The sequence below is a fragment of the Mercenaria mercenaria genome, chromosome 14, assembly GCF_021730395.1.
Source record: "Mercenaria mercenaria strain notata chromosome 14, MADL_Memer_1, whole genome shotgun sequence".
NCBI classification, from domain to species: Eukaryota; Metazoa; Mollusca; class Bivalvia; order Venerida; family Veneridae; genus Mercenaria; species Mercenaria mercenaria.
Window position 1 is genome coordinate 23,481,455 of NC_069374.1, and position 27,945 is coordinate 23,509,399.

Consider the following 27,945-nt stretch of genomic DNA (forward strand, 5'->3'; position numbering starts at 1 on the left):
CCATGACCTACTCTCCTACTTTTTAGCGTCACGTAGTGACAAGGTGAGTTTTTGTGATCACCCTTCGTCCGTCATCCGTCCGTTCACAATTTCTTGTGAACACGATAGAGACCACATTTTGCAATCGATTTTAATCAAACTTGTACACAACTTGAATTGGTATAGAATCCCGGTTCCTTTCGAAAACTGGCCAGATCCCTTGATGGGTTCCAGAGTCGTGGGCCCTTAAATGGCCAAAATTTGTTATTTTGGCTTGTGAACACGATAGAGACCACATTTTGCTATCTATCTTAATCAAACTTACACGCAACTTGAATTGGCATAATATCTCGGTTCTTTTAAAAAACTTTCCAGAGTTATGGCCCCTTAAAGGGCCAAAATTTGCTATTTTGGCTTATGCAGCCATATAGAGACTTCATTTATAGTTTGATTTGATACAAACTTGCAAACAATAGATTTAGGATTCCATGATGAATCCATCAAATCCAATCATAGGTTCCGGACCCTGATTGACCACTGAAAGAGCCAAAATTTGTTAATTATATGCCCGAAGGGACGTATTATGTTATGGCCCCTGTGTCTGTCTGTCTGTATGACGTCCGTCCGTTAGCATTTTCGTGTCCGCTCTGTAACTCTTGAAACCCTTGAAGGATTTCGAATAAACTTGAAACTTGAAACAAATGTTCAGCACATCGAGACGACGTGCAGAGCGTATGTTTCGTTTGGCTCGCTTCAAGGTCAAAGTCACACCAAGGGATCAAAGGTCATATGATTTTGTTTCGTGTCCGCTCTGTAATTCTTGAACTACTTGAGGATTTTAAAGAAATTTCGCACAAATGTTCACCACATCGTGACGACTTGCAGAGCGCATGTTTTGGATGGCTAGCTTCAAGGTCAAGGTCACACTTAGGGGTCTAAGGTCGTATGACTTTGTTTCGTGTGTATATTGCTCTGCATTGTGGTGTTCTTGTTTTTATTAGCTCACCTGAGCACAAAGTGCTCAAGGTGTGCTTTTGTGATTGCCCTGTGTCCGTCGTCCGTCGTCGTCCGTCCGCCGTCGTCAACAATTTGACACTCTAGAGGTCACAATTTTGGCCCATTCAACTCAAAGGAAAAGCTTGTTAACACTCTAGAGGCCACATTTATGACAATATCTCTATGAAACTTGGTCAGAATTTCAATCTTGATGATTTTAGGTCATGTTCAAATCTGGGTCAGGTGAGGTCAAAAACTAGGTCACCAGGTCAAATCAAAGGAAAACCTTGTTAACACTAGAGGCCAAATTTATGATTATATCTTCTGAAACTTGGTCAGAATGTTTGTTTTAATGATCTTTAGATCAGATACGAATCTAGGTCATGTGGGGTCTAAAACTAGGTCACCATGTCAGATCAAAGGAAGTTAACACTCTAGAGGCCACATTTATGACCATATCTTAATGAACATTGGTCAGAATGTTAAGTTCAAATTTGGGACAGGTGGGGTTAAAAACTAGGTCAGCAGTTCAAATCAAATGAAAAGATAGCTAACACTTTAGAGGCCGCATTTATGACCAGTTCTTCATGAAACTTTGTCAGAATGTTAATCTTGATGATCTTTACGTAAATTTTAAATCTAGGTCAGGTGGTGTCAAAAACTAGGTCACCAGGTCAAATCAAGGGAAACTCTTGTTAACACTCTAGAGGCTACATGTATGACCATACCTTAATGCTACATGGTCAGAATGTTAATCTTGATGATCTTTAGATCAAATTCAAATCTGGGTCAGATGGGGTCAAAAACTAGGTCACCAGGTCAAATCAAAGGAAAAGCTTGTTAACACTCTAGAGGCCATATTTATGACCATATCTTAATACAACTTAGTCAAAATGTTAACCTTAATGATCTTTAGGTAAAGTTTAAATCTCAGTCAGGTGGGGTCAAAAACTAGGTTACCAGATTAAATCAAAGGAAAAGATTGTTAACACTACAGAGGCCACATTTATGACTGTATCTTCATGAAGTTTGGTCAGAATGTTAAACTTGTTGATCTTTAGGTCACGTTTGAATCTGGGTCATGTGGAATGTGACCTACTGACCTACTTTCTTGTTTTTTACGATACAGCCTTGAAATTTGCATGACATGCACAGTTTAGCACACCGATCTGAAAACTGACTTTCAGTGACCGTGAATGTGACCTACTTTAAAACTGAATTTCATTGACCATGAATGTGACCTACTGACCTACTTTCTTGTTTTTTAAGATACAGCCTTGAAATTTGGATGACATGTACAGTTTAGCACACCGATTTTAAAACTGTCTTTCAGTGACCGTGAATATGACCTACTAACCTACTTTCTTAATTTCTAAGACACAGCCTTGAAATTTGGATGGCATGTACAGTTTTGCACTCTGATCTTAAAACTGACTTTCAATGACCACGAATGTGGCCTACTGACCTACTTTCTTGTTTTTAGCTCGACTATTCGAAGAATAAGTAGAGCTATCCTACTCATCACGGCGTCGGCGTCGGCGTCACACCTTGGTTAAGTTTTTCGTACCAGTTCACATTTTGACAAAGTATTTTGAGATAAAGCTTTGAAACTTTCAACACTTGTTTACCACCACCATGGCCAGTTATAGGCAAGATCACATAACTTCATCAAGGATTTTGACTGAATTATGGCCCCTTTTGACTTAGAAATCATGGTTAAGTTTTTCGTACCAATTCATATTTTGACAAAGTATTTTAAGATAAAGCTTTGAAACTTTCAACACTTGTTTACCATCACCATGGCCAGTTATAGGCAAGAGTACATAACTCCATCAAGGATTTTGGCTGAATTATGGCCCCTTTCGACTTAGTAATCTTGGTTAAGTTTTTCGTACCAGTTCGTATTTTGACAAAGTCTTTTGAGATAAAGCTTTGAAACTTTCATAACTTGTTTACCATCACCATGTCCAGTTATAGGCAAGAGCACATAACTCCATCAAGGATTTTGGCTGAATTATGGCCGTTTTTGACTTAGAAATCTGGGTTAATATTTCGTACTACAATGAAGTTCATATTTTGACAAAGTCTTTTGAGATAAAGCTTTGAAACTTTCAACACTTGTTTACCATCACCACATCCTGTAATAGGCAAGAGTACATAACTCCATCATGGATTTTGGCTGAATTATGGCCCTTTTTGACTTAGAAATCTTGGTTAAGTTTTCCGTACCAGTTCATATTTTTTGTAAAGTGTTTGACATATGGCTTTGAAACTTTTATCACTTGTTTAGTATAATAGTCTCTATCTGTGGAAAAGAGTACATAACTCTGTCATCTATTTTGGCTGAATTATGGCCCTTTTTGGACTTTGAAATTGGTTCTGTTTTCATACAAGTCTACATTTTGTCAAAACTATTTGACATATGGCTTTTAAACTTTGAACACTTGTTTATCATTATGATTTCCATCTGTAGGCAAGAGTACATAACTATTTTGACTGAATTATGGCCCTTTTTGGACTTTGAAATTGGTTCATACATTGCCATTTAGTGCAAGACTTATCGAAATCAAAGAAATACAGGAACATTGTTTGTCTAATCTATTTATTTCTTTTGTCTGAATATCTGTGGAAATATTTTGACCCCATTCTTCAATCAATTCTTCAAATAGTCGAGCGCGCTGTCAACAGACAGCTCTTGTTAGCTCACCTGAGCACGAAGTTCTCAAAGGTGAGCTTTTGTGATCGCCCTGTGTCCGTCGTCCGTCCGCCATCAACAATTTGACTGTTAACACTCTAGAGGTCACAATTTTAGCCCAGTCTTAATGAGACTTGGTCAGAATGTTACACTCAATAAAATCTTAAGGAGTTCACTATTTGGTCATCTGTGGTTATAAAACTAGGTCACCAGGTCAAATCAAAGGAAAAGCTTGTTAACATTGTAGAGGCCACATTTATGACTATATCTTCATGAAACTTGGTCAGAATGTTAATCTTGATGATATTTAGGTCAAGTTCAAATCTAGGTTAAGTGGAGTTAAAAACTAGGTCACCAGGTCAAATCAAACGTAAAGCTTCTAAACACTCTAGAGGCCACATTTATGACTGTATCCTCATGAAACTTGGTCAGAATGTTAACCTTGATGATCTTTAGGTCAAGTTCGAATCTTGGTCATGTGGAATGTGACCTACCTTTTTGTTTTTTAAGATACAGCCTTGAAATTTGGATGACATGTACAGTTTTGCACAACGATCTAATACTAACTCCAATCACCATGAATGTGACCTACTAACCTACTTTCTTCAGGTGAGCGATATAGGGCCTTCAGGGCCCTCTTGTTTAAGATACAGCCTTGAAATTTGGGTGACTTGTACAGTTTTGCACACCGACCTTAAAACTGACTTTCAGTGACCATGAATGTGACCTACTGACATAGTTTCTTGTTTTTTAAGATACAGCCTTGAAATTTGGATGACATGTACAGTTTAGCACACCGATCTTAAAACGGACATTCAGTGATCATGAATATGACCTACTCACCTACTTTCTTGCTTTTAGCTCACCTGAGCATGAAGTGCTCAATGTGAGCTTTTGTGATCGCCCTGTGTCCGTCGTCCATTGTCGTCCGCTGTCCGTCGTCGTCCGTCGTCGTCAACAATTTGACTGTTAACACTCTGGAGGTCACAATTTAGCCCTGTCTTAATGAGACTTAGTCAGAATGTTACACTCAATAAAATCTTGGAGGAGTTCAATATTGGGTTATCTGAGGTTATAAAACTAGGTCACCAGGTCAAATCAAGGATGCTTGTTAACATTGTAGAGGCCACCTTTATGACACATTCATGAAACTTGGTCAGAATGTTAATCTTGATGATCTTTAGGTGAAGTTCAAATCTAGGTCAAGTGGAGTCATAAACTAGGTCCCCTGGTCAAATCAAAGGTAAGGATTGTTAACACTCTAGAGGCCATATTTATAACTATATCTTAATGAAACTTCGTCAGAATGTTAACCTTGATGATTTTTAGATCAACTTTAAATCTGGGTTAGGTGAAATCAGAAACTAGGCCACAAGGTAAAATCAAAAGAAAAGCTTGTTAACACTCTAGAGGCCACATTTATTACCTTACCGTAATGAAACTTGGTCAGAATGTTAATCTTGTTGATCTTTAGGTCAAGTTAAAATATGGGATAGTTGGGGTGAAAAAATAGGTCACAAGGTCAAATCTAAGGAAAAGCTAGTTAACACTGGAGAGGCCACATTCATGACAATATCTTAATGTAACTTGATCAGAATGTTAACCATAACGAACTTTAGGTCAAGTTTAAATCTTAGTCTGGAGGGATCAAAAAGTAGGTCATCGGGTCAAATCAAATGTAAAGCTTGTTAACACTCTATAGGCCACAAATATGATAATATCTCTATGAAACTTGGTCAGAATGTTAATCTTGATGATCTTTAGGTCAAGTTCAAATCTAGGTCAAGTGGAGTCAGAAACTAGGTCACCAGGTCAAATCAAAGGTAAAGCTTCTTTGCACTCTAGAGGCTACATTTATGACTGTATCTTTATGAAACTTGGTCAGAATGTTAACCTTGATGATCTTTAGGTCAAGTTCGAATCTTGGTCATGTGGAATGTGACCTACTTTTTTGTTTTTTAAGATACAGCCTTGAAATTTGGATGACATGTACAGTTTTGCTCACCGATCTAAAACTGTCTCCAATCACCATGAATGTGACCTACTGACCTACTTTCTTCAGGTGAGCGATATAGGGCCTTCAGTGCCCTTTTGTTTAAGATACAGCCTTGAAATTTGGGTGACTTGTACAGTTTTTCACACCGACCTTAAAACTGACTTTCTGTGATCATGAGTGTGACCTACTCACCTACTTTCTTGCTTTTAGCTCAACTGAGCATGACGTGCTCAATGTGAGCTTTTGCGATCGCCCTGTGTCCGTCGTCCATCGTCGTCGTCAGCAATTTGACTGTTAACACTCTAGAGGTCATAATTTTAACCTAACCTTAATGAAACTTGGTCAGAATGTTACACTCAATAAAATCTTGGAAGAATTTGATACTGGGTCATCTGGGGTCAAAAACTAGGTCACTATGTCAAAACAAATATAAAGCTTGTTAACACTCCAGAGGCCACATTTATGACTGTGTCTTCATGAAACTTGATCAGAATGTTAATCTTGCTGATCTTTAGGTCAAGTTTGAATCTGGATCATGTGGGTTCAAAAACTAGGTCACCTGGTCAAATTAACGGAAAAGCTTGTTAACACTCTAGAGGCCACATTTATGATACTATCTCTATAAAACTTGTATATATTAATATGTACTTGTTGGATGTTTGAAGCAATCCGTTTGAAATATTTTTCCATTACAGCTTCTTTTTGTTGTTGGCCTACTATGTAAATGCGTGGCTCTGGGGCTGTGTTTTTGGTGCTCTTTGCTTCCGAGAAATCTACCCTTACCTATGATCTTTCGATCAGAATGTTAATCTTGATGATCTTTAGGAAAAGTTCAAATCTGGGTCAGGTGGGGTCAAAAAGTAGGTCACCAGGCCTAATCAAACGAAAAAGCTAGTTAACACTAGAGGCCATTTTTATGACCATATCTTAATGCAACATAGTCAGAATGTTAATCTTGGAGATCTTTAGGTAAATTCAAATCTTGGTTTGGTGGGGTCAGAAAGTAGGTCACCAGGTGAAATCAAATGTAAAAAGCTTTTTAACACTCTAGAGGCCACATTTATGGACTATCTCTGTGACACTTGATCAGAATGTTAATCTTGATAATCTTTAGGTAAAGTTCAAATCTGGGTCAGGTGGGGTCAAAAACTAGGTCACCAGGTCAAATCAAAGGAAAAGCATGTTAACACTCTAGAGGCCACATTTATGATACTATCTCTATAAAACTTGATCAGAATATTAATCTTGGTGATATTTAGGAAGATTCAAATCTGGGTCATTTGGAGTTAAAAACTAGGTCACCAGGTCAAATCAATGGAAAAGCTTGTTAACGCTGTAGAGGCCACATCTATGACTGTATCTTCATGAAACTTGGTCAGAATGTTAACCTTGATGATCTCTAGATCAAGTTCGAATCTGGGTCATGTGGAATGTGACCTACTGACCTACTTTGTTATTTTTTAAGATACAGCCTTGAAATTTGGATGACATGCACACTTTAGCACACCGATCTTAAAACTGACTTTCAGTGATCGTGAATATGACCTACTGACTTACTTTTAAAACTGAATTTCAGTGACCATGAGTGTGATCTACTGACCTACTTTCTTGCTTTTTGAGCTCACCTGTCACTTAGCTTTTGTGATCGCCTTTCGTCCGTCGTCCGTCCGTCCGTAATTTCCTTGTGAACACGATAGAGACGACCACATTTTTTATTTGATTTTAATCAAACTTGCACACAACTAGTATGGGCATTAAATTTCGGTTCTTTTGAAATCTGGCAAGATCCAATCATGGGTTCCACAGTTATGGCCCCTTAAAAGGCCCAAATTTGCCATTTTTGACTTGTGAACACGATAGAGACCACATCTTGCAAACAACTTTAATACAACTTGCACACAACTTGTATTGGCATAATATCTCGGTTCCTTTCGAAAACTGGCCAGGTCCCATCATGGGTTGCAGAGTTATGGCCCCTTAAAACGCCAAAATTTGCCAGTTTTGGCTTGTGAACACGATAGAGACCACATTTTGCAATCAATTTTAATCAAAAGTGCACACAACGTGTATATGTGTAATATCTCGGATCCTTTTGAAAACTGGCCAGATCCCATCATGGCTTCCAGAGTTATGGCCACTTAAAGGGCCAAGATTTGCTATTTTGGCTTTTGCAGCCATATAGAGACTTCATTTATGGTTTGATTTGATACAAACTTGCAAAATATCTTCAACAACAATAAATCTTGCATTCCCTGATGAATCTGTCAGATCCAATCATAGGTTCTGGAGTTACGACCCCTGACTGACACCTGAAAGCGCCAATATTTGGTATATTTTTCCTTGTGAACACATTAGAAGTGAAATTTTATATTTGATTTTAACCACACTTACACACAACTTAAATCACAATAAGATATCGGTTCCTTTTGAAAACCAATTAGATTCCATCATGAGTTCTAGAGTTACTGTCCGTGAAAGGGTCAACATTTTCTGTTTTGGCCTTTTCAGTCATATAGAAGTTTCATTTATACTTTGATTTGAAACAAACTTGCACAGAATGATTATCTTGATGATCTCTAGACCTGGATCAAAACTGGGTCATGTCGGGTCAAAAACTAGGTCATCAGGTCAAATCAAAGAGAAAGCTTGTTAACAACCTAGAGGCCAGCTTTATGACCCTATCTTCATGACACTTGGTCATAATGTTTATTTTGATGATTTCTATGACAAGTTTTAAACTTGGTCATATGGGGTCAGAAACTAAGTCATCAGGTCAAATTAAAGGAAAAGCTTGTTAACACTCCAGGTCACAAGGCCAAGCTCAAAACTGGGTCATAAAGGGTCAAACACTAGGTCATCCCGTCAAATCAAAGGAAGAGCTTGTTAACACTATTGAGGCCACATTTATGACCCTATCTTCATGAAACTTGGTAAGAATGTTTGTCTTAATAATTTATAGGCCAAGTTCTAAACTGAGTCATGTGGGGTTAAAAACTAGGTCACCCGCTGAAATCAGAGGTAAAGCTTGTTAACACATTAGAAGCCATGTTTATGACCCTATCATCTTGAAACTTGGTAAGAATGTTTATCTTCCTGATTCTTAGGCCAAGTTCGAAACTGGGTCATGTGGGATAAAAAAAATAGTTCACCACTCAAAACAAAAAGTAAAAGCTTACTAACACTGTAGAGGCCACATTTATGGCCCTGTCTTCATGACACTTGGTCAGAATGTTTATCTTGATGATTCAAGGCCAATTGTTACAGGTGAGCGATATAGGGCCATCATGGCCCTCTTGTTTTAGATACAGCAAAAACTAGGTCACCAGGTCAAATCAAATGTAAAGCTTGTTAACACTCTAGAGGCCACATATATCATAATATTTCTATGAAACTTGGTCAGAATGTTAATCTTGATCAAATCTAGGTCAAATGGAGTCAGAAACTAGGTTACCTGGTCAAATCAAAGGTAAAGCTTGTTAACACTGTAGAGGCCACATTTATGTCTTTATTTTTATGAACCTTGGTCAGAATGTTAATCTTGATGATCTTTAGGTCAAGTTTAAATCTGGGTCAAAAACTAGGTCACCAGGTAAGATCAAAGGAAAAGCTAGTGAACACTCTAGAGACCACATTTATGACCATATCTTTATGGAACTTGGTCAAAATGTAAATATTGATGATCTTAACTTTAATTTCAAATCTGTGTCAGGTGGGGTCAAAAACTAGGTCACCAGGTTAAATAAAATGTAAGCTTGTTAACAGTCTAGAAGCCGCATTTATGACTTTATCTTCATGAAACTTGGTCAAAATGTTAATCTTTATGATCTGTAGGTCAAGTTCGAATCTGGGTCAAATTGGGTCAAAAACTAGGTCACCAGGTTAAATAAAATGTTAGCTTGTTAACAGTCTAGAAGCCGCATTTATGACTTTATCTTCATGAAACTTGGTCAAAATGTTAATCTTTATGATATGTAGGTCAGGTTCGAATCTGGGTCATATGTGGTCAAAAACTAGGTCACTAGGTCAAATTAAAGGAAAAACTGGTCAACACTCTAGAGGCCTCATTTATGACCATATCTTAATCTTGATGATCTTTAGGTCAATGGGTCAGGTGAGCGATACAGGGCCTTTATGGCCCTCTTGTTTAAGATACAGCCTTGAAATTTGGATGACCTGTACAGTTTTGCACACCGATCTTAAAACTGACTTTCATTGACCATGACTATGACCTACTTTCTTGTTTTCAGCTCACCAGTGAGCTTTTGTGATCGCCCTATGTCCGTCGTCCGTCGTCGTCAACAATTTGACTATTAACACTCTAGAGGTCACAATTTTGGCCCAATCTTAATGAAACTTGGTCAGAATGTTACCCTCAATACAATCTTTGACAAGTTTGATATTGGGTCATCTGGGGCAAAAAATAGGTCAGGAGGTCAAATCAAAGAAAAAGCTTGTTAACACTCTAGAGGCCACATTTATGACCCTATCTTCGTGAAACTTGGTCAGAATGTTTATCTTGATGACGTCTAGGCCAGGTTTTAATTTTGGTCATGTTGGATCAAAAACTAGGTCACGCGGTCAGATCAAAGGAAAGGCTTGTTAACGCTCTAGAGGCCACATTTATGACCCTATCTTCATGAAACTTGGTAAGATTGTTTATCTTGATGATTCATATTCCAAATTTGAATCTGTCATGTCGGGTCAAAAACTACGTCATTTGGCCAGATCAAAGGAAAATCTTGTTAACACTCTAGATACCACATTTTAAGTTTGAAACTCATAAGAATTAGTCAGAATGTTTCTCTTGATGACCTCTAGGTCAGGTTCGAATATGGGTTATGTTAGATCAAAAATTAGGTCACCCAGTCAAATTAAAGGAAAACTTGTAATCACCATAGAGGCACATTTATAACCCTATCGTCATGAAACTTGGTCAGAATGTTTATCTTGATGATCTTTAGGCCAAATTAAGATCTAGGTTATGTGGGGTCAAAAACTAGGTCACTAGGCCAAATCAAAGGAAAATATTGTTAACAATCTAGATACCACATTTTAAGTTTGAAACTCATAAGAATTAGTCAGAATGTTTGTCTTGATGACCTCTAGGTCAAGTTTGAATCCGGGTCATATTGGATCAAAAATTAGGTCAGCCAGTCAAATTAAAGGAAAAGCTTGTAATCAAGCTTGTGTATCGTCATGAAACTTGGTCAGAATGTTTATCTTGATGATCTTTAGGCAAAATTAAAATCTAGGTCGTGTGGGGTCAAAAACTAGGTCACTAGGTCACAAGGCCAGATCAAAGGAAAATCTTGTTAACACTTTGAGACCACATTTTAAGTTTGAAACTCATGAGAATTGGTCAGAATGTTTGTCTTGAGGTTTGAATCTGGTTCATATGGAGTCAAAACGTAGGTCACCAGGTGAAATCAGAAGAAAAGCTTGTTAACAATCTAGAGGCCACATTTATGACCCTATCTTCTTGAAACTTGGTCAGAATGTTTATCTTGATGACTCCAAGGCCATGTTTGAATCTGGGTGATGTGGGGTCAAAAACTAGGTCACCCTGTCAAATCAAATTTAGATCTAGTTAACACTCTAAGAGGCTATGTTTGTGACCCTATCGTCATGAAACTTGGTCAAAATGTTTATCTTGATGATCTTTAGGTCAAGTGGGGTCAAAAACTAGGGCACTAGGTCAGATCAAAGGAAAATCTTGTTAACACTCTAGGGGCCACATTTTTATGTCCCCAGCATCTACTGATGTGGGAGGCATATAGTGATTGTCCTGTCCGTCCGTTCGTCCGTCCGTACGAGGTTAATGGGACCGTTTCGTCTAGCATCAATACCTCTTACTAGAATGACTTGATACTAATGCAGATGTAACCTGTGACAATTCCTTATCTTCAGACATCACCTGACCTCAGTTTGATTTTGACCTTGACCTCATGTTGGACTTAGGTTGCTTTATATGGGCCATCTCTTGGTTAACCAAATGGGACCGTTTCGTCTAGCATCAATACCCCTTACTAGAATGACTTGATACTAATGCAGATGTAACCTGTGACCATTCCTTATCTTCAGACATCACCTGACCTCAGTTTGACCTTGACCTTGACCTCATTTTGACTTAGGTTGCTTTATATGGGCCATCTTTTGGTTAACCAAATGGGACCGTTTCGTCTAGCATCAATACCCCTTACAGAATGAATTGATTCTAAAACAGATGTAAACTGTGACCATTCCTCATCACCTGACCTCAGTTTGACCTTGACCTTGACCTCGTTTTGGACTTAGGTGCAAAATCTATCGACAAGGATGCCACTGGAGGCATCAAGCGTTTATTGAACGCAGCTTCTTGTTTATTCAAACTTCATAAAACTTGGTCAGAATGTTTGGTATCATGAAGTCTTGTATGATTCCGACTCTGGGTCATGTAGGGTCAAAAACTAGGTCACTTAGTTAATTCAAAGGAAAAGCTTTTTTATACTCTAGAGGCCACTTTTTCACTCCAACCTTCACGAAACTTTGTCAGAATGTTTGTTTTCATGAAATCATGGACGAATTTTAAACTGGGTCATGTGAGTTCAAAAACTAGGTCACTAGGTCAAATGAAAGAAAATGCTTGTTAACACAAGGGCCACATTTTTGGTCCAATCTTAATGAAAAGTAGTCAGAATATTTGTTTCCATGATATTTCGGAAAGGTCAAAAATTAGGTCCGGTTGGGTAAAAAACTAGGTAACTAGGCCAAATCGAAGAGAAAAACACTAGAGGCCGCATTTTTACTCTAATCTTCATGAAACTTAGTCATAATGTTTAACTCCTTGAAAACACAGACGAGTTTGAAACTGGGTCATGTTTTGTCAAAAACTGGGTCACTTGGTCAAACATGTTTGTTATGGTGAGTTACTCTGGTGAGCGATCTAGGGCCATCATGGCCCTCTTGTTTAACATACAGGTTTGAAATTTAGATGACGTGTACAATTTTGCGCACCAATCTTAAAACTGACTTTCAGTGACCATGAATGTGACCTGTTGACCTACTTTCTTGTTTTTAAGATACAGCGTTGAAATTTGGGTGACATGTACAGTTTTGCACACCGATCTTAAAACTAACTTTCAGTGACCGTGAATGTGACCTACTCACCTACTTTCTTAATATTTTAGCATCAGTTTGACATTTGATACATGTAGCTCATATTACTCAGGTGAGCGAACCAGTGTCATCATGTTCCTCTTCTTATTTGGCAGATACCTTATTTTTTCACCTACAATAATTTTTTTATTAAATTACTTTCCTTTTATGTTACTATAAATAGCCTATTTTGTAACTTTTTTATCATTGGCTGAAAGGAAAAACCGAGACTTTTTATAATACAACATGGGTGGTACCTCCAATATTTAGGTGTATTTTGAGATATCTTTACATGGTAAAGATTGTTTGGCCCTTTCAGTCATATAGAGGTTTCATTGATGCTTTGTTTTTATACAAACTTGTTTATCTTGATGATCTCTAGGCCAAGTTAGAAACTGGGTCATGTTGGTCAAAAACTAGGTCACCAGGTCAAATCAATGGAAAAGCTTGTTAACACTCTTGAAGCCACATTTATGATCCTGTCTTCATGAAACTTGGTCAGAGTGTTTATCTTGATGATTCCTAGGCCAGATTCGAAACTGGATCATGTGGGTTCAGAAACTAGGTCACCAGGTCAAATCAAAGGAAAAGTTTGTTGACAATCTAGAGGCCATATTTATGACCCTATCTTCATGAAACTTGGTAAGAATGTTTATTTTTATGATTCCTAGGCAAAGTTCGAAACTGGGTCATGTGGGGTCAAAAACTAGGTCACCACTCAAATCAAAGGAAAAGCTTGTTTACACTGTATAGGTCACATTTATGACCATATCTTCATGAAACTTGGGCAAAATGTTTATCTTGATTATTCCAAGGCCAAGTTTAACAGGTTAGCGACATAAGGTCATCATGACCGTCTTGTTTGTTTTTGAAGCTTTAGCAGAGAAATTTGAGCCACATGTATAATTTTTCATACAGATTTCAATACGTATCTCGAATAATCTGGTTAGAATTACACCAATGTTGGTCAGTAGCATCCTAGCATGGATCTTTGTCAAGTTTGTTCAAATGGTTTACACATTTACTTAGTAGGGCCATCATGGCCCTCCTGTCTTAGTGTTCGGGACAGATGATTTTTCATAGAATTATTGCCCTTTGATTGTTATGTCTCCCACCACACAGTGGTGTGGGAGACATATTGATTTACTCCAGTCTGTGTGTGTGTGTGTGTGTGTGTCTGTCTGTCTGTCTGCCTGTCTGTCACAAAGTTTGTCCGCACTCTAAGTCGAACATTTCTGGTCAGATTTTCAACAAACTTGAACAAAACGTGTTTGACCATAAGACCTCGGCCAAGTTCGATAACTAGTCAAATCGGTCCAGGCATATTGGAGTTATGGCCCTTGAATTACCAAAAATAGAGCTTTTTACTCTTGTCCGCACTCTAAGTCAAACATTTCTGGTCCGATTTTCACCAAACTTGAACAAAATGTGTTTGACCATGAGACCTCGGCCAAGTTTGATAACTAGCCAAATCGGTCCAGGCATTTTGGAGTTACGGCCCTTGAATTACCGAAAAATCAGCCTTTTTACTCTTGTCCGCACTCTAAGTCGAACATTTCTCATCCTATCTTCACCAAACTTAAACAAAATGTGTTTGACCATGATACCTCAGCCAGATTCGATAACTAGCCAAATCAGTCCAGGCATTTTGGAGTTACGGCCCTTGAATTACCGAAAAATCAGCCTTTTTACTCTTGTCTGCACTTTAAGTTGAACATTTCTCATCAAATCTTCACCAAACTTAAACAACATGTGTTTGACCATAAGACCTCAGACAAGTTCGATAATGAGCCAAATCGGTCCAGGCATTTTGGAGTTCTGGCCCTTGAATTGTAGTGAGTAAACAGTATATAAAGACTGCCTTGCTATTTAGATGATTAGGCAGTTGTGGGAGACATTCGCTTTTCTCAAAAGCAGCTCTAGTTCAACAATAGTATACTACAGTACAATTCTTGTCTGGAGTATTTCTCAGCAGCCAATAATTGGATTGCTTGAAATTTAGCCATACTTCATAGGAAGCTTTACTATCAAGAGGAGATGTGTATATTATCTTCTTGTTCAGGTCGGATGATTTTTCACTTTGATTATTCAACATTAGTATACTATAGTACAATTCTTGTCCAGAGTATTTCTCAGGAACCATTGATTGGAATTTAGTGAAACTTCATAGGAATAAAAAAGTGGAAAACCACAGGTCACCCAACACGACATAAACGAAAATGTTGCAGGCTCGGTTTGATTGAGCCTGTTCATGGACGTTAGTGAAAGTGCAAGCTACCGTCCATGCCCTGTAGCCCCGAGTTGAGCAGATGTATTTATACGGCGGTGCACTATCAAGAGGATATGTGCATATTATCTTCGTATTCTTCATCGAGTTATTGCCCTTTGATTATTCAACAGAAGTATACAATAGTACAACTCTTGTCCGGAGTATTTCTCAGCAACCACTGGTTGGAATTTAGCCGTACTTCATAGGAAGGTTCATCATCAAGAGGAGATGCGCATATTATCTCCCGGCTGGATAATTTTATACCGAGTTATTGCTCTTTGGTTGTTCAATATGAGTATATTATAGTACAATTCTTGTCGGGAGTATTTCTCAGCAACCACGGTTCGGTTGGAGTTTGGCCATACTTCATAGGAAGCTTTACTATCAAGAGAAGATGTGCATATTGTCTTTGTGTTTCAGTTGGATGATTGTGCACTGATTTATTGCCCTTTGATTATTCAACATAAGTAAACTATAGTACCATCAATTTCTCAGCAACCACTGCCTGGAATTCAGCAAAAAAAAAATTCATAGGATGCTTCACTCTCAAGAGGAGGTGCGCATATTTTCTTCATTATCTGTTGGAATGAGTGCAAATTTCGGGGAGCATCCATCGGTTTTACCGATATTTCTTGTTCGCGGTTTATCGCAATAAGCATATAACTCATTTAAGTAAATTGAGATGATAAAATAAAAAAATGATATGAAACAGATTGTGAAAATATAAAAATTGTATATTTCAAGGCTAAAAAAAATATGTGTGGTTCAGGTAACCCGACCGACTCTTACTTTTTACCGCCGACAATAGGCCTTTTTATTGATTTTTGGAACAAAAATTTTTTGCGGTTACGAAGTAGCCTGGAACGAAAATTATCGAGTACAAACTGAAACGCTTTAAGAAAGCCTCTATCGATATGGATCGTTCAATATGGCAGAGACCACTGTTTTTGCCCTCATGGTCAGAGACCACCAATTCAAAAAAAGTAGAGGGAACTTACTGGGAATGAGGTAAGTGTATACCTGGGAATAAGGTAACGTCTGTGCATTCTGATTGGTCAGTCATGTAAACAAACCCAAGAAGTGATAATCATTTTTTTTTTCAAAATTGAGATTTTTTACTGCATTTACAGTATTTTATCATACATTTTGACAAAATTTGCTACATTTTATGTGTATTGAAAAAAAGTTTTATCAAACGAATTTCTCCCGCCATGGCAACGATGTAAACGGGGTCATCTCATTCACACGAAAATTACTTAAATAAAGTATCACTATTCATATGTTTTTCGTCCGAGTTTTTAGTAGAGCTAAGATAGTTCTTGAAAAACATGTAATTAGATATACATGTTTCGATTTATGAAAGGCCGAACATTCCATAATGTTATAAGTTAAGGCTATGGGAAAACAGTTGGTGGTCTCTATCCTGACGGTGGAAAAATGCATACATGGGCCTATAAAATGGCTTAATTAAAAAGGCCATAATTAATTCCTCCAGGGACGTATTTGGCCAGGTGTATGAAGATTCGGCAGGTTCGAAACCCGATGGTTTTATCTGCGTTGCCCATCGGGAAATGGGAGACAAAAATCCAAGTATGGACGAACAACGTGTTTTAATCTAAAAAATGAATTTAATATTTCAATGCAATAACTTCACTGACTCAAATGGGAGAAAACATGTTTGTAGTAATTTGAGAAGAATAATCCTTTTGACCGTGCCAGGGATTGAACTCAAGACCTCTCGCATGAAACTCGGACATTCAACCATGTCACTAAAGAGCTAGCTCAACATCAAGGCTGTTGAAAGTGGCCTATCTTATTATAAACTACTACACTCCTCCCCTCTCTGCAATTTACTACTACACACCTCCCCTCTCTGACAATTAAACAGGAGCCAGGCATAACTGCACCATCCTTGCAATTTCTAGCCAGGCATCAACTGCACATCCTTGCAATTTCTAGCCTGTTACCGCTTCCCCGATGGCCTACCGAATTATCCTCATCGCCATTGTAGTAATTTTAGAGGAATAATCCTTTTGACCTTGCTGGGGATTGAATCCGGGACCTCTCGTATGATAGTCGGACACTCAGCCACGTCGCTAAAGAGCTAGCTCAACAGCTTGACTATTGTTTCCTTCTACAATCATGTTTCATACATAATTTTGTGGCATTAGTCTAATTTCTGTGACATATTTTCCTTAATACCTACAGCTTTACCCCCTCACCACCCCAGTCCCTGCAGTCTGGTCAGGATCCATACTGTTCACTATTCAGCCAGTATTGGTATCATGAGATGTTCAGCGAACAGTATGGATCCTGATCAAATGAAACACATATAAAGGTAAATATAACACATGTTTACCTGTAGTTATATAAATATACAATCACAAATAATGGATTTCATTTGATTGGGCACAAAATGGCATTGTTTACGTTTTGAATGATGGCGGAGAAAGCAGAGAGTGGTGTGATTGGTTATTGACGAGTGCAAAAGTTAATCGAACAAAATGGGATAAGTGACGAAGAGACTATCTAAAGCTTTAAATACGACTACATACTTTACTAATTAAACTATTTAGAATACACTATTCCTGCTATAAAACGGGTTCTTTTAGAATACGGAGACTGACAATTGACATGTTGAAATATACACAAAAAGACGTATTAAACATAAAGTTGCTAACAGGGACGAAAATGTACAAATCCACCCTATGACACTTTTAGTACATATTAAAAGAACAGTCTTTAAGTAGGAGTAGTATTAATTTTCCAAACTTCCTTTTTTTTTAGTTTGGGTTTCCATAGCAATCTTTCTTTGGCCTTAATCATTTATTACATAATTTGGTCACCGGATATGAAATAATTTCTGAATTGGCCGTAAATTATTTAGAATTGCGAAAACTGACAGTGTTAGCTGAATAAATTAAGTAGTTCTGATCCAGTGGTCACTAAATTTGGTCACAATAGTGATTGCGTAAGTTGCTGTAGTGCTGTGGTCCATGAATTACTCGGATTTGCTGTAAAATTGACAGTCCCTGATGAACAACTTAAGCAGTTCTTGTTCAATGTTTACCAGACTATGTCAAAATGTTAAGCAGGATGTTATCATGGCTAGATTTGGTAACCAGCCTACTAGTCCTTCTCGCTTTCGAGTTATGACCTCCGAATAAGTTGTAATGAGACGGTTGACAACCAGTCCGCGCAAGAAGTAGAGTATTTTTAAAATCCAAAGTATTTGCTATCATGGGTGTGTATTGTAAGGTTAGAATTGATGTTTCAGATAGATTGTAAACTTTAAATGTGTTTTACTGTTGGTAATTTTAGACCTATAACTTTTTCTACTTTGAGTGTCACAGCGGCCGTAAAAAGTCACCCTTTCTGATATTACAACGAGTCCTTTGGTATCATAAAGTCCATTCAATGGACTTTTATAATAAAAATCCACTTAAGCCAGCCCTGGGGAAGTGGGAGGTATTACTTTGTTATAGACTCATCAGTTCGAGTCTGCTACTATATTGCTTGGTTACTTTCTTTCTGACATGTTTTAGCTCGCCTGAGCACGAAGTGCTCAAGGTGAGCTTTTGTTATCGCCCTGTGTTCGTCGTCCGTCGTCGTCAGTATTCCGTCGTCCGTCCGTCCGTCCGTCGTCAATAATTTGACTGTTAACACTTTAGAGGTCACACTTTTGGATTAATCTTGATTAAACTTAGTCAGAATGTTACCCTCAATAAAATCTTGGACGAGTTTAAAATTGGGTCATCTGGGTCAAAAAGTAGGTCACCAGGTCAAATCAAAGGAAAAGCTTGTTAACACACTAGAGGTCACAATTTTGGCCCAATGTTAATGAAACTTGGTCAGAATTGTACCCTTAAAAATATATCTTGGATGAGTTTGATATTGCGTCATCTGGGGTCAAAAACTAGGTCACCAGGTCAAATCAATGGAAAAGCTTGTTAACACTGTAGAGGCCACATTTATGACTGTATCTTTATGAAGCTTAATCGGAATGTTAATCATGATGATCATAAATCCAGTTTGAATCTGGGTCATGTAGGGTCACAACCTAGGTCACCAGGTCAAATCAAAGGAAAACTAGTTAATACTCTAGAGGCCACATTTATGACCATATCTTAATTATGCGCCCCCCCCCCCCTCCCTCCCCCTACTTCGAAGAAGGAGGGGTATATTGTTTTGCAGATGTCGGTCGGTGTCGGTCTGTATGTAGACCAATCCGTTTCCGGATGATATCTCAAGAACGCATGGGTCTAGGATCATGAAAGTTGATAGGAAGGTTGATCATTACCTGCAGATGACCTCTACTGATTTTGAGATTTGTATGTCAAAGGTCAAGGTCACTGTGACCCTGAACAGTTAAACGGTTTCCTGATGATAACTCAAGATTGCTTGGGCCTAGGATCATGAAAGTTAATAGGGAGGTTGGTCATTACCAGCAGATGACCCCTATCGGTTTTTAGGTCAGTAGTTTAAAAGTCAAGGTCACAGTGACCAGGAACAGTAAAACGGTTTCCGGGCGATAACTCAAGAATGCTTGGATCAGGAAAATTGACACGGAGATTGATTATGACCAGCAGATGACCCCTATTGATTTTTAGGTCATTTGGTCAAAGTTCAAGGTCAGATTGGCCATGAGCAGTTAAACGGTTTCTGGACGATAACTTGAGAACACTTGGGCCAAGGGTCATGAAAGATGATAGAGAGTTTTATCATGACCAGCAGGTGGTTTTAAGGTCAGTAGGTCAAAGGTCAAGGTTACAGTGACCCGGAACATTTAAACCGTTTCCAGACAATTACTTGAGAACGCTTGGGCCTAGGATCATGAAACATGATAGGGTGGTCGATCATGACATGTAGATGACCCCTATAGATTTTGAGATCTGTAGGCTAAAGGTCAAGGTCACATTGACCCAGAACAGTTAAACCCTCCCTTTCCGGACGATACCTTGAGAACGCTTGGGCCTAGGATCGCTAAACTTAATAGGAAGGTTGATCATGACCAGCAGATGACCTCTGTTGATTTTGAGATCAATAGGTCAAAGGTCAATGTCACATTGAAGCAGAACTGTAGAACTTTTGCTTGGTCAGATTGTTAATCTTGATGATCTATAGGTCAAGTTCGAATCCGGGTAAGGTGGGGTCAAAAACTAGGTCACCGGGTCAAATCAAAGGAAAAGCTTGTTAACACTCTAGAGGCCACATTTATGACTGTATCTTCATCAAACTTAGTCAGAATGTTAATCTTGGTGATCTGTAGGTCAAGTTCGAATCTTGGTTATGTGGGGTCAAAAACTAGGTCACTTGGTCAAATCAAAGGAAAAGTTAGTTAATACTGTAGAGGCCACATTTATGACCATAACCTAATAAAATTATCTTGTTGATCATTAGGTCAATAGGTCAGGTGAGCGATACAGGGCCTTCATGGCCCTCTTATTATTGATTTGCAGCTTTTTAGGGTTTTAGAAAATTGACACATTACATGCTTTTTTACTCAAAATTTATGACCCCATGTGTTTATGACCCCCTTTTGTGATCGGCCTTCGTCTGTCGTCCTTCGTCCGTCGTCTGTCCACAATTTCTTGTGAACACAATAGAGACCACATTTTGCAATCAAATTTAATCGAACTTGCACACAAATTATATTGGCATAATATCTCGACTTTTTTTTTGAAAACTGGCCAGATCCCGTTATGGATTCCAGATTATTGACCCCTTAAAGGGCCAAAGTTTGCTAATTTGGCTTGTGAACACAATAAAGACCACATTTTTCAATCAAGGTTAATTTAACGTGCACACAACTTGTAATGGCATAATATCTCGGTTCATTTCGAACACTGGCTAGATCCAATCATGGATTCTAGAGTTATGGCCCCTTAAAGGGTCAAAATTTGCTATTTTTGCCTTTGCAGCCATATAGAGATTTCATTTATGGTTTGATTTAATTGCAAAAAACTTGCAAACTTGTTACAAAACTAATTACAAACTTGCAAAATATCTTTAACAACAATAGATCTTTGATTTCGTGATAAATCCCTCAGATCCAATCATAGGGTCCGGAGTTATAGCCCCTGATTTCCCTCTGAAAGAGCCCAAATTTGTTAATTTTTACATTGTGAACACTATAGAACTGACACTTTACATTTGATTTTAACCACACTTACATACAACTTAATTCACAACAATACCTCAGATCATTTCGATAACCGGCTAGATTCCATCATGGGTTCTAGAGTTACTGACCCTGAAAGGAGCAAAATTTTATATTTTGGCACTTTCAGCCATATCGACGCTTCATTTATGCTTGAGGTAATACAAACTTGCACAGAGTGTATATCTTGGTTTTCTCTAACCCAGGTTCGAAACTGGGTCATGTGGTATCAAAAACTAGGTCACCAGGTCAAATCAAAGGAAACGCTTGTTGACACTGTAGGTGCCACATTTTTTACCATATCTTTATAAAACTTGGTCAGAATATTTATCTTGATGGTTCCTATTTCAGGTTCAAAACTGATTCATATTGGGTCAAAAAACTAGGTCATCCGGTCAATCAAAGAAAAAGCTTGTTATCACCATGAGGCCATATTTATGATCCTATCTTTGTTAAACTTGGTAAGAATTCTTGATGATTCCAAGGCCAAGTTTGTAACTGGGTCATGTGGGGTTAAAAACTAGGTCACCACTTAAATCAAAGGAAAAGCTTGTAAACAAGTAAATGTGACATTTTTGACCATATCTTCATAAAACTAAGTCAGAATGTTTATCTAGATGATTTCAAGGCCAAGTTTAATAGGTGAGCGATATAGGGTCGGCATGACCCTCTTGTTCAAAAAAGCTTTTGTATGTTACCTAGTATTAGATGGGTGAGCTTCGAATAGTCAAGCGCACAGTCATTAGACATCTCTTGTTTAGTTCTATTTTAGTTAACTTGGTTTAAGGTTATTAGACAGCTCTTTTGTACTTGAGAACTTACCGTGAGGCAAACAAAGCCTTGGAAGGGCTCTTGTAAGCCACAGATGCACTTAAACAGGCAGATCTTACTTGGCATTAAACATATAAATGGCACAATGTTAACTTCATTAATAAAAAAAGACTAATATAATTCAATTATAGCTAAGGCTAATTTAACCTGCCAGTTTTGATCACCAGATTGCAGCATGCACAGTGACTCACCGTCCTTCCATTCCTTGGCATCAGCATTTTCTTCAAACATCTCTGAAAGCATAAGATGGAAGCTGATACAAGCTGGTCCGGATGCTCCTTGTGTTCTGCTTGTTTTCCACATAGAGCTAAAACCAAAGGTCTTCAAAAAACATAACCCTAACCCAATGTTCCAGATTTCAAATAATTTCATAGAAATATGGTGAATTTTAAGATATAAAGCTCAGTTGAGTGATACGGGGTCTTCATGGCCCTGTTGTATTTAATACATTTACCCATGCTTAAGGTGTGAAAGAATTAATTATTCTCCTATTTCAATTAAATCTGGTTGATTCAGTGTAAATCACACTGATATACGATTTGAACTACAGAAGCACAACATGTTAATAGGGTTTGGGCATTTGAATATATTAGTTTTGTAAGGCGGTCCGTCCTTCTTATACAATAACTTCCAACACCATGTCCATGGACAAGAATGAAGGGTTAGTAGTTACTATATAATCTGCAACAAAAGTAATAGACACGAGACATATATATTACAGAATAATGTGGTCAATGACCATAGAAAAGTAAATAATCATAATATGGGATCGCTGTCTGGAGATATAGATTATCATATATAAAATGGAAGAAGGGCATTAATAAACCTTCAGTCCCATAAATGACTCACTATCATTCCTGGCTTAATACAAAATTTCATGTCACGTAGAAATTTTAAGTATCTTATTGTCTACTTGCGGATATACAGAAATATTCAAAATATGTGTTACTCATAAAAATAAGAGTTTGCTGCAACATAAGCAGTAGGCCTCCCTAAGGTAAACGCCAAATAGCCTAGGGATATATTATATAAGAAGGTTCTGCATTTAACCACGAAATAATAATAACCATTGAATAGAAAAAAAACTAATGAGGGAATAACTAAGGTATTAAATATAGAAGCAAGAATAATTCTATTAATGTCAGGAATAAATCTGATGCACTTAGGATGTTCCGTTAATTAATTTGGTATCTCCTCTGAAATGATTCAGATATATTCATGTTTCCTCACTCTATTTTGTATCTTATTTTTCATTCCAAACAATGATTATAAAAAGTGCCCGTTTCTAAAATGCAGATGAGAATCTTAAGATTCTACCAAGTTTTAATTTCATTTTTTTCTTATTTTTAGTTCCAGATGAACTGCTAAATCCACGTGATGTAGACCTGTACATAAAAGCTATTGAAGAAGGCAAGGAAAGAGACAGACTTGTCCGGGTAATGGTTGTTGGCCACTTTGCACAAGGAAAAACAACACTCACTAGAAGGCTTTTTGGACAGTCAGTGGAAGGTGTTGAAAGTACGAATGGCATTGAGGTACATAGCAAACATTGTGATAAAAATGGAACTCACTGGAAAAATAAACCATCGTTAGAACATGTAGATGATATGACATGCCGGCTTGTCAACGTGGCATCAAAATTAATGAATACAGATGAACAACATTTTGGTGATTCTACAGATATCACAATTGAAAGTAATGGACCTGTGGCACGTTCAAATGAACCTGTCGTAGAAAATAGTAGTACTACCTCATCGGAGTCTGAATATGACGCTAACTCACTTGAGTCTAAACATGATGCTAAGTCAGTAGAATCTAAATATGATAAAAATCTAGTTGCACAGTTTGCACAGAAAATGAATGCGAGCAAAACGTGTTCGTCTGCCGCTATGGATCAGGATGACGCTATTGATATAAATGTTTGGGATTTTGGAGGTCAGTTTGTCTATTATGCAACGCATCAAATATTTCATTCAAAGAACGCCATCTACCTTTTAGTTTTCAACCTAAAAGAATCTTTTGAAAGCATGTTAATTGATGAAGATTTCCCAAATAACAAATACACAATGAAGAGCTGTCTCGAATTTTGGTTGGAATCTGTACATTCTTTCGTAGGATCGAATGACGGAAAAGAACCTACGGTTATATTAGTTGGAACACACAAAGGGGGTTGTGATTGAAAGGAAAATGAGCAACTTGAAGCAGTAAAGGACATAGCATGTGCAACAGGAACGATAAACTATATCTACCCAACACAGTTTGCAGTGGAATGTATGGATCTTTGGAACTGTTGAGATGCGTTATAAATAAACTTGGGCAAGAGAAAACCCAGCACAGAATGATTCCAGCTAAATGGATTCCCTTAGAAAAGAAGTTGTTAGATATAAGGAACAAGAAAATTGTACGACTGGTAGATATAATGAAGATTGATTCGGAAAACAGTCACCCTATTCAAGATGAAGAACAAATCAAATTATTCCTGAAGTACCACCATGAAAAGGGGGGTTTGATCTTCTTTGACGAAGAAAAGCTTCACGAGTTTGTTGTTCTTGATCCACAATTTCTAATTGATGCATTTAAATGCATCATCACGTCTCAACGTTTCTATAGATGGAAGCCAGATCTCAAAGATCTTGGTGAAAAGCTCATGAACAGTGGTATTCTTGAAATGGATCTTTTGGATGAAATATGGGGAAATGACGAAACAAGTCAATTCTACAGCTTTAAGGATGTTCTATTGGCATTCATGCAAAGACTAAGAATATTGGCAGAGATGAAGGACGTCACTGACACTACAAGAGCAGAACATGTGGAGAGAACTTTCCTGGTTCCAAGTCTTCTGAAGGGACAAGCTGATGAAAAAGTGATGGACGCATTTCTTCCTCCCTGTAAAAGGAAGTCGAACATTTCGCTTATTTTAAAATTAGAGAACATCTCAGTTTTGCCACTCATATATCAAAGAGTCACGACTGCAGCACTTGCAAAATGGCCGCCAATTTATTTTCCTGACAGGAATCCACTGTTATTCCGAGGTATCGGTGTGTTCTTGTTGAATTATCAGCATGCCGGTTTGATAGCTGTACACAGTGGTGGCTTAGAGATGGCGGTGGTCAATTTGTGCCCCGAAGGTCCAGTGGATGCAGCAGTTTGTGATCAGTTTCGGAGATACATCGAGATGGTTGTATTGCATGAGTTTGAAAAATTTTCAAGTGGTTCAGAAAAAGATCTTTATGAATACTATTTACAATGCAACCATTCTGAACACGGGCGTAAAGGCAGCCGAAATGTGCATGACTTAAAGAAAGTCAAGTGTTGCCAAGAGGTGTGTTGCCCAGATTATGGCCATCACGTTGTGAATTTGAGGGAAAGCATCGGCCAGTGGTTTAAGAAAGAAAATGTGTTGCCAGATGACGATATACCAGATCGAGAACTTACAGACAAAGCGCTTAGTAAAATAGCGCAGGCAATTGGGAAAAACTGGAAATTACTTGGAATCGATCTTGGGCTCGGGCAAGATGATGTTGATCGTTGCGAAATAGATAACCTTACTTCAGGAGTCAAAACTACAATTTATTACATTCTGAAAGAATGGAGGACAAGATATCCCGAGCAAAATTCAATGAAATTTTTGATCAGACAGATGAAGGAATGTGAGGGACTCACGGTAAACTGGGACAAAATCAACAACATAATCGACAACTTCTGATGACCATACGTGTTGAAATTGTCGCAGATTTGGTGGTCCATATTTCTAGAATATTTTCGAAACAGATGATTTAGCTTGTTGCACTTTGACTAGTTTGCTTTAAAAACTTAATTTGTTAAACGGCACTTTATCCGAGGGAGAGTAATCCAACGTTATGAGAAGAAATTTCGTCTTAGATTATTTCCGTTCTTGAACCCCCTGGTGCAAAGACCCTGAAGACATATACATTTGTATAGTCTTATCTGTTCGTCCGTTCGTCACTCAGTCCGTAGGTCACACTTTCTTGGGTAGTCGACTCCTTCTACAGCCTACAGTCTTTATCGCATTTAAGTGAAAAATTATATACGTCGTCAATATGAGTGAACATATACATATTGTCAGGACTTTCATGTCCGATTTGCTTTTATTTATGCCCCTTTTTGAAAAGATGGTTTATATCACAATGAAGAGAACATATACGTATTCTCAAGACTTTCTTGTCAAAATTTGTGTTACACATATCCTAAGTGTATTTGACTTTGAGTAATGCTTCGCAGCATGTGAAACTTCGAAAAATATTTGACATAGAATGTTCATCAAATTTTAAGGGAACTTGGTATACATCGTCGCCTTGAAGTTGACAAGCGCATATTATTGGATTTTCATGGCAGATAATAATTGTTTATTGAGTTATTAATTTTATTCTGTCAAGAATTTTCAGATGACATGTAAAATACACAATGTGTCATTATTTTTGTTTCGAATTTCAAGTAAATCAGAGTTTTTGAATTTGTACATTTATAAATTGAATACATTGTAATTTATGTATATAATATGTTTTAATAATCACTGATATTTGTATGAAGGCGAGTAACCAGTACAGCAAATAAAACAATGTCTTTTATACACTATTCATGTCCCTTTCCCTTTTAGTGCAAAGGCAGTTTGTCCATCAATCCGCCTGTCAGTCCGTCCAACAAAATTTGTGTAGCACATTGGCGATATATGACCTTTTCGTGTTGGTTCGCCATTAAACCCAACTCTTTCATTAATTATGTAGCACCTATCTTAAAACGTTTTTACCTAAAGTCATCAGACATACTACTAGTATTAAGCAGCATGTAAATCTTTGGTTTCGTTCCTGATTACACTTGGACCAGGGTTACGGCCCTTGACATAGTCAAAATGTACCTAGAACTTTTATCTCAAAGTACTAATCTAGAGTCATGGAACTTTATTGGAATGTTATATCAAATTAAGCACCATGGGCTTTCTTTGTTGTTTCATTCAGTAAGACCAGAGTTATGACCCTTAACTTAGTCTAAAATAAGCTTTTTAGATATTTGTTATGACAGTATTTGACAAAGAATCATGAAATTTTACAGGACCGCTTACTTATTCAAAATTAGATTATTAATGAAAGGTTTTATCATTAATTGTCATAGTATAAATAGGGAACGATAACGAAAACATTATCGGAAAAGTCGATTATGTCTTTATTGGTAATTCAGGTTTACTTCATGGTAAATCAGGGTTTTCTATCTATAGTCAGTACGATTCAAAATTAGTACAACTATTTCGTCACGGATAATGGTTTCACTACCCGATTCCCCTTTTCTCAATAGTAACATTAACATGTTATTGTTACAAATACCGTGCGAGAGTAGTAGAAATATTAATAAATCCGTTGTTTATAAATACCTTCCTTTAAGGCTTAGATATTGAATAGTGAAAAAAAATACAATTATGCATAGCACAGCGTATATGTGTAAGATAGGTCCAGCCGATGGTTTGTTAATTTGTCTTGCAGATTGTTTTTAAATGTATATGTACCTCCCCTGAATTAAGCACAATCACAGTTTATACTTGATGCATTTATGTAAATATGTACCAGCAAAGTCAGTAATGCTGTATGGGTTTCAATCACATGGTGTATTGGTTGCTACGCCTTGCAACTAGCTCTTTACATGGTTGTAACTGTAGCATAATTAATGACCTTGTTACCAATTTTAAGATAAAAGTTAAACTTAATAATTTTTTATTCTTATTCAAAACTGTGTCTGTTTTCCTAAATGGGTATTGCTTGCTTTTTTTAGAATTCTAATATTCTTTGAATCCTGCAGAGACAAAGCATGTGCAGGAAAACATTTACATGCAATGTTTACATTATATAAAGAAATATCTCTACAATGTGCATGTA

The 27,945-nt window shown here is 37.5% G+C and overlaps 2 protein-coding genes across 3 annotated transcripts in view; both read left to right on the forward strand.

Annotated features, from left to right (window-relative positions):
* LOC128548398 (uncharacterized) overlaps positions 1-27,939 on the forward strand; it is a 75,754-nt gene extending 47,815 nt beyond the window's left edge. For both annotated transcript variants that reach the window (XM_053523053.1, XM_053523052.1), the window contains one exon: positions 23,411-27,939. In XM_053523053.1, coding sequence (XP_053379028.1) covers positions 23,411-24,240 — 830 coding nt within the window. In that variant the 3' untranslated portion in view covers positions 24,241-27,939. The remainder of the gene's footprint in view (positions 1-23,410) is intronic.
* On the forward strand, positions 24,399-25,766 carry LOC123526687 (uncharacterized). Its single transcript, XM_045305933.2, has one exon. It carries the CDS (start codon positions 24,399-24,401, stop codon positions 25,764-25,766), a length of 1,368 nt encoding a protein of 455 aa, XP_045161868.2.
* Positions 27,940-27,945: the final 6 nt, after the last annotated feature.

What these genes read in the sequence shown, in the direction of transcription:
- LOC123526687 (XM_045305933.2), top strand. Translation starts at nt 24,399, where the DNA reads ATGATTCCAGCTAAATGGATTCCCTTAGAAAAGAAGTTGTTAGATATA.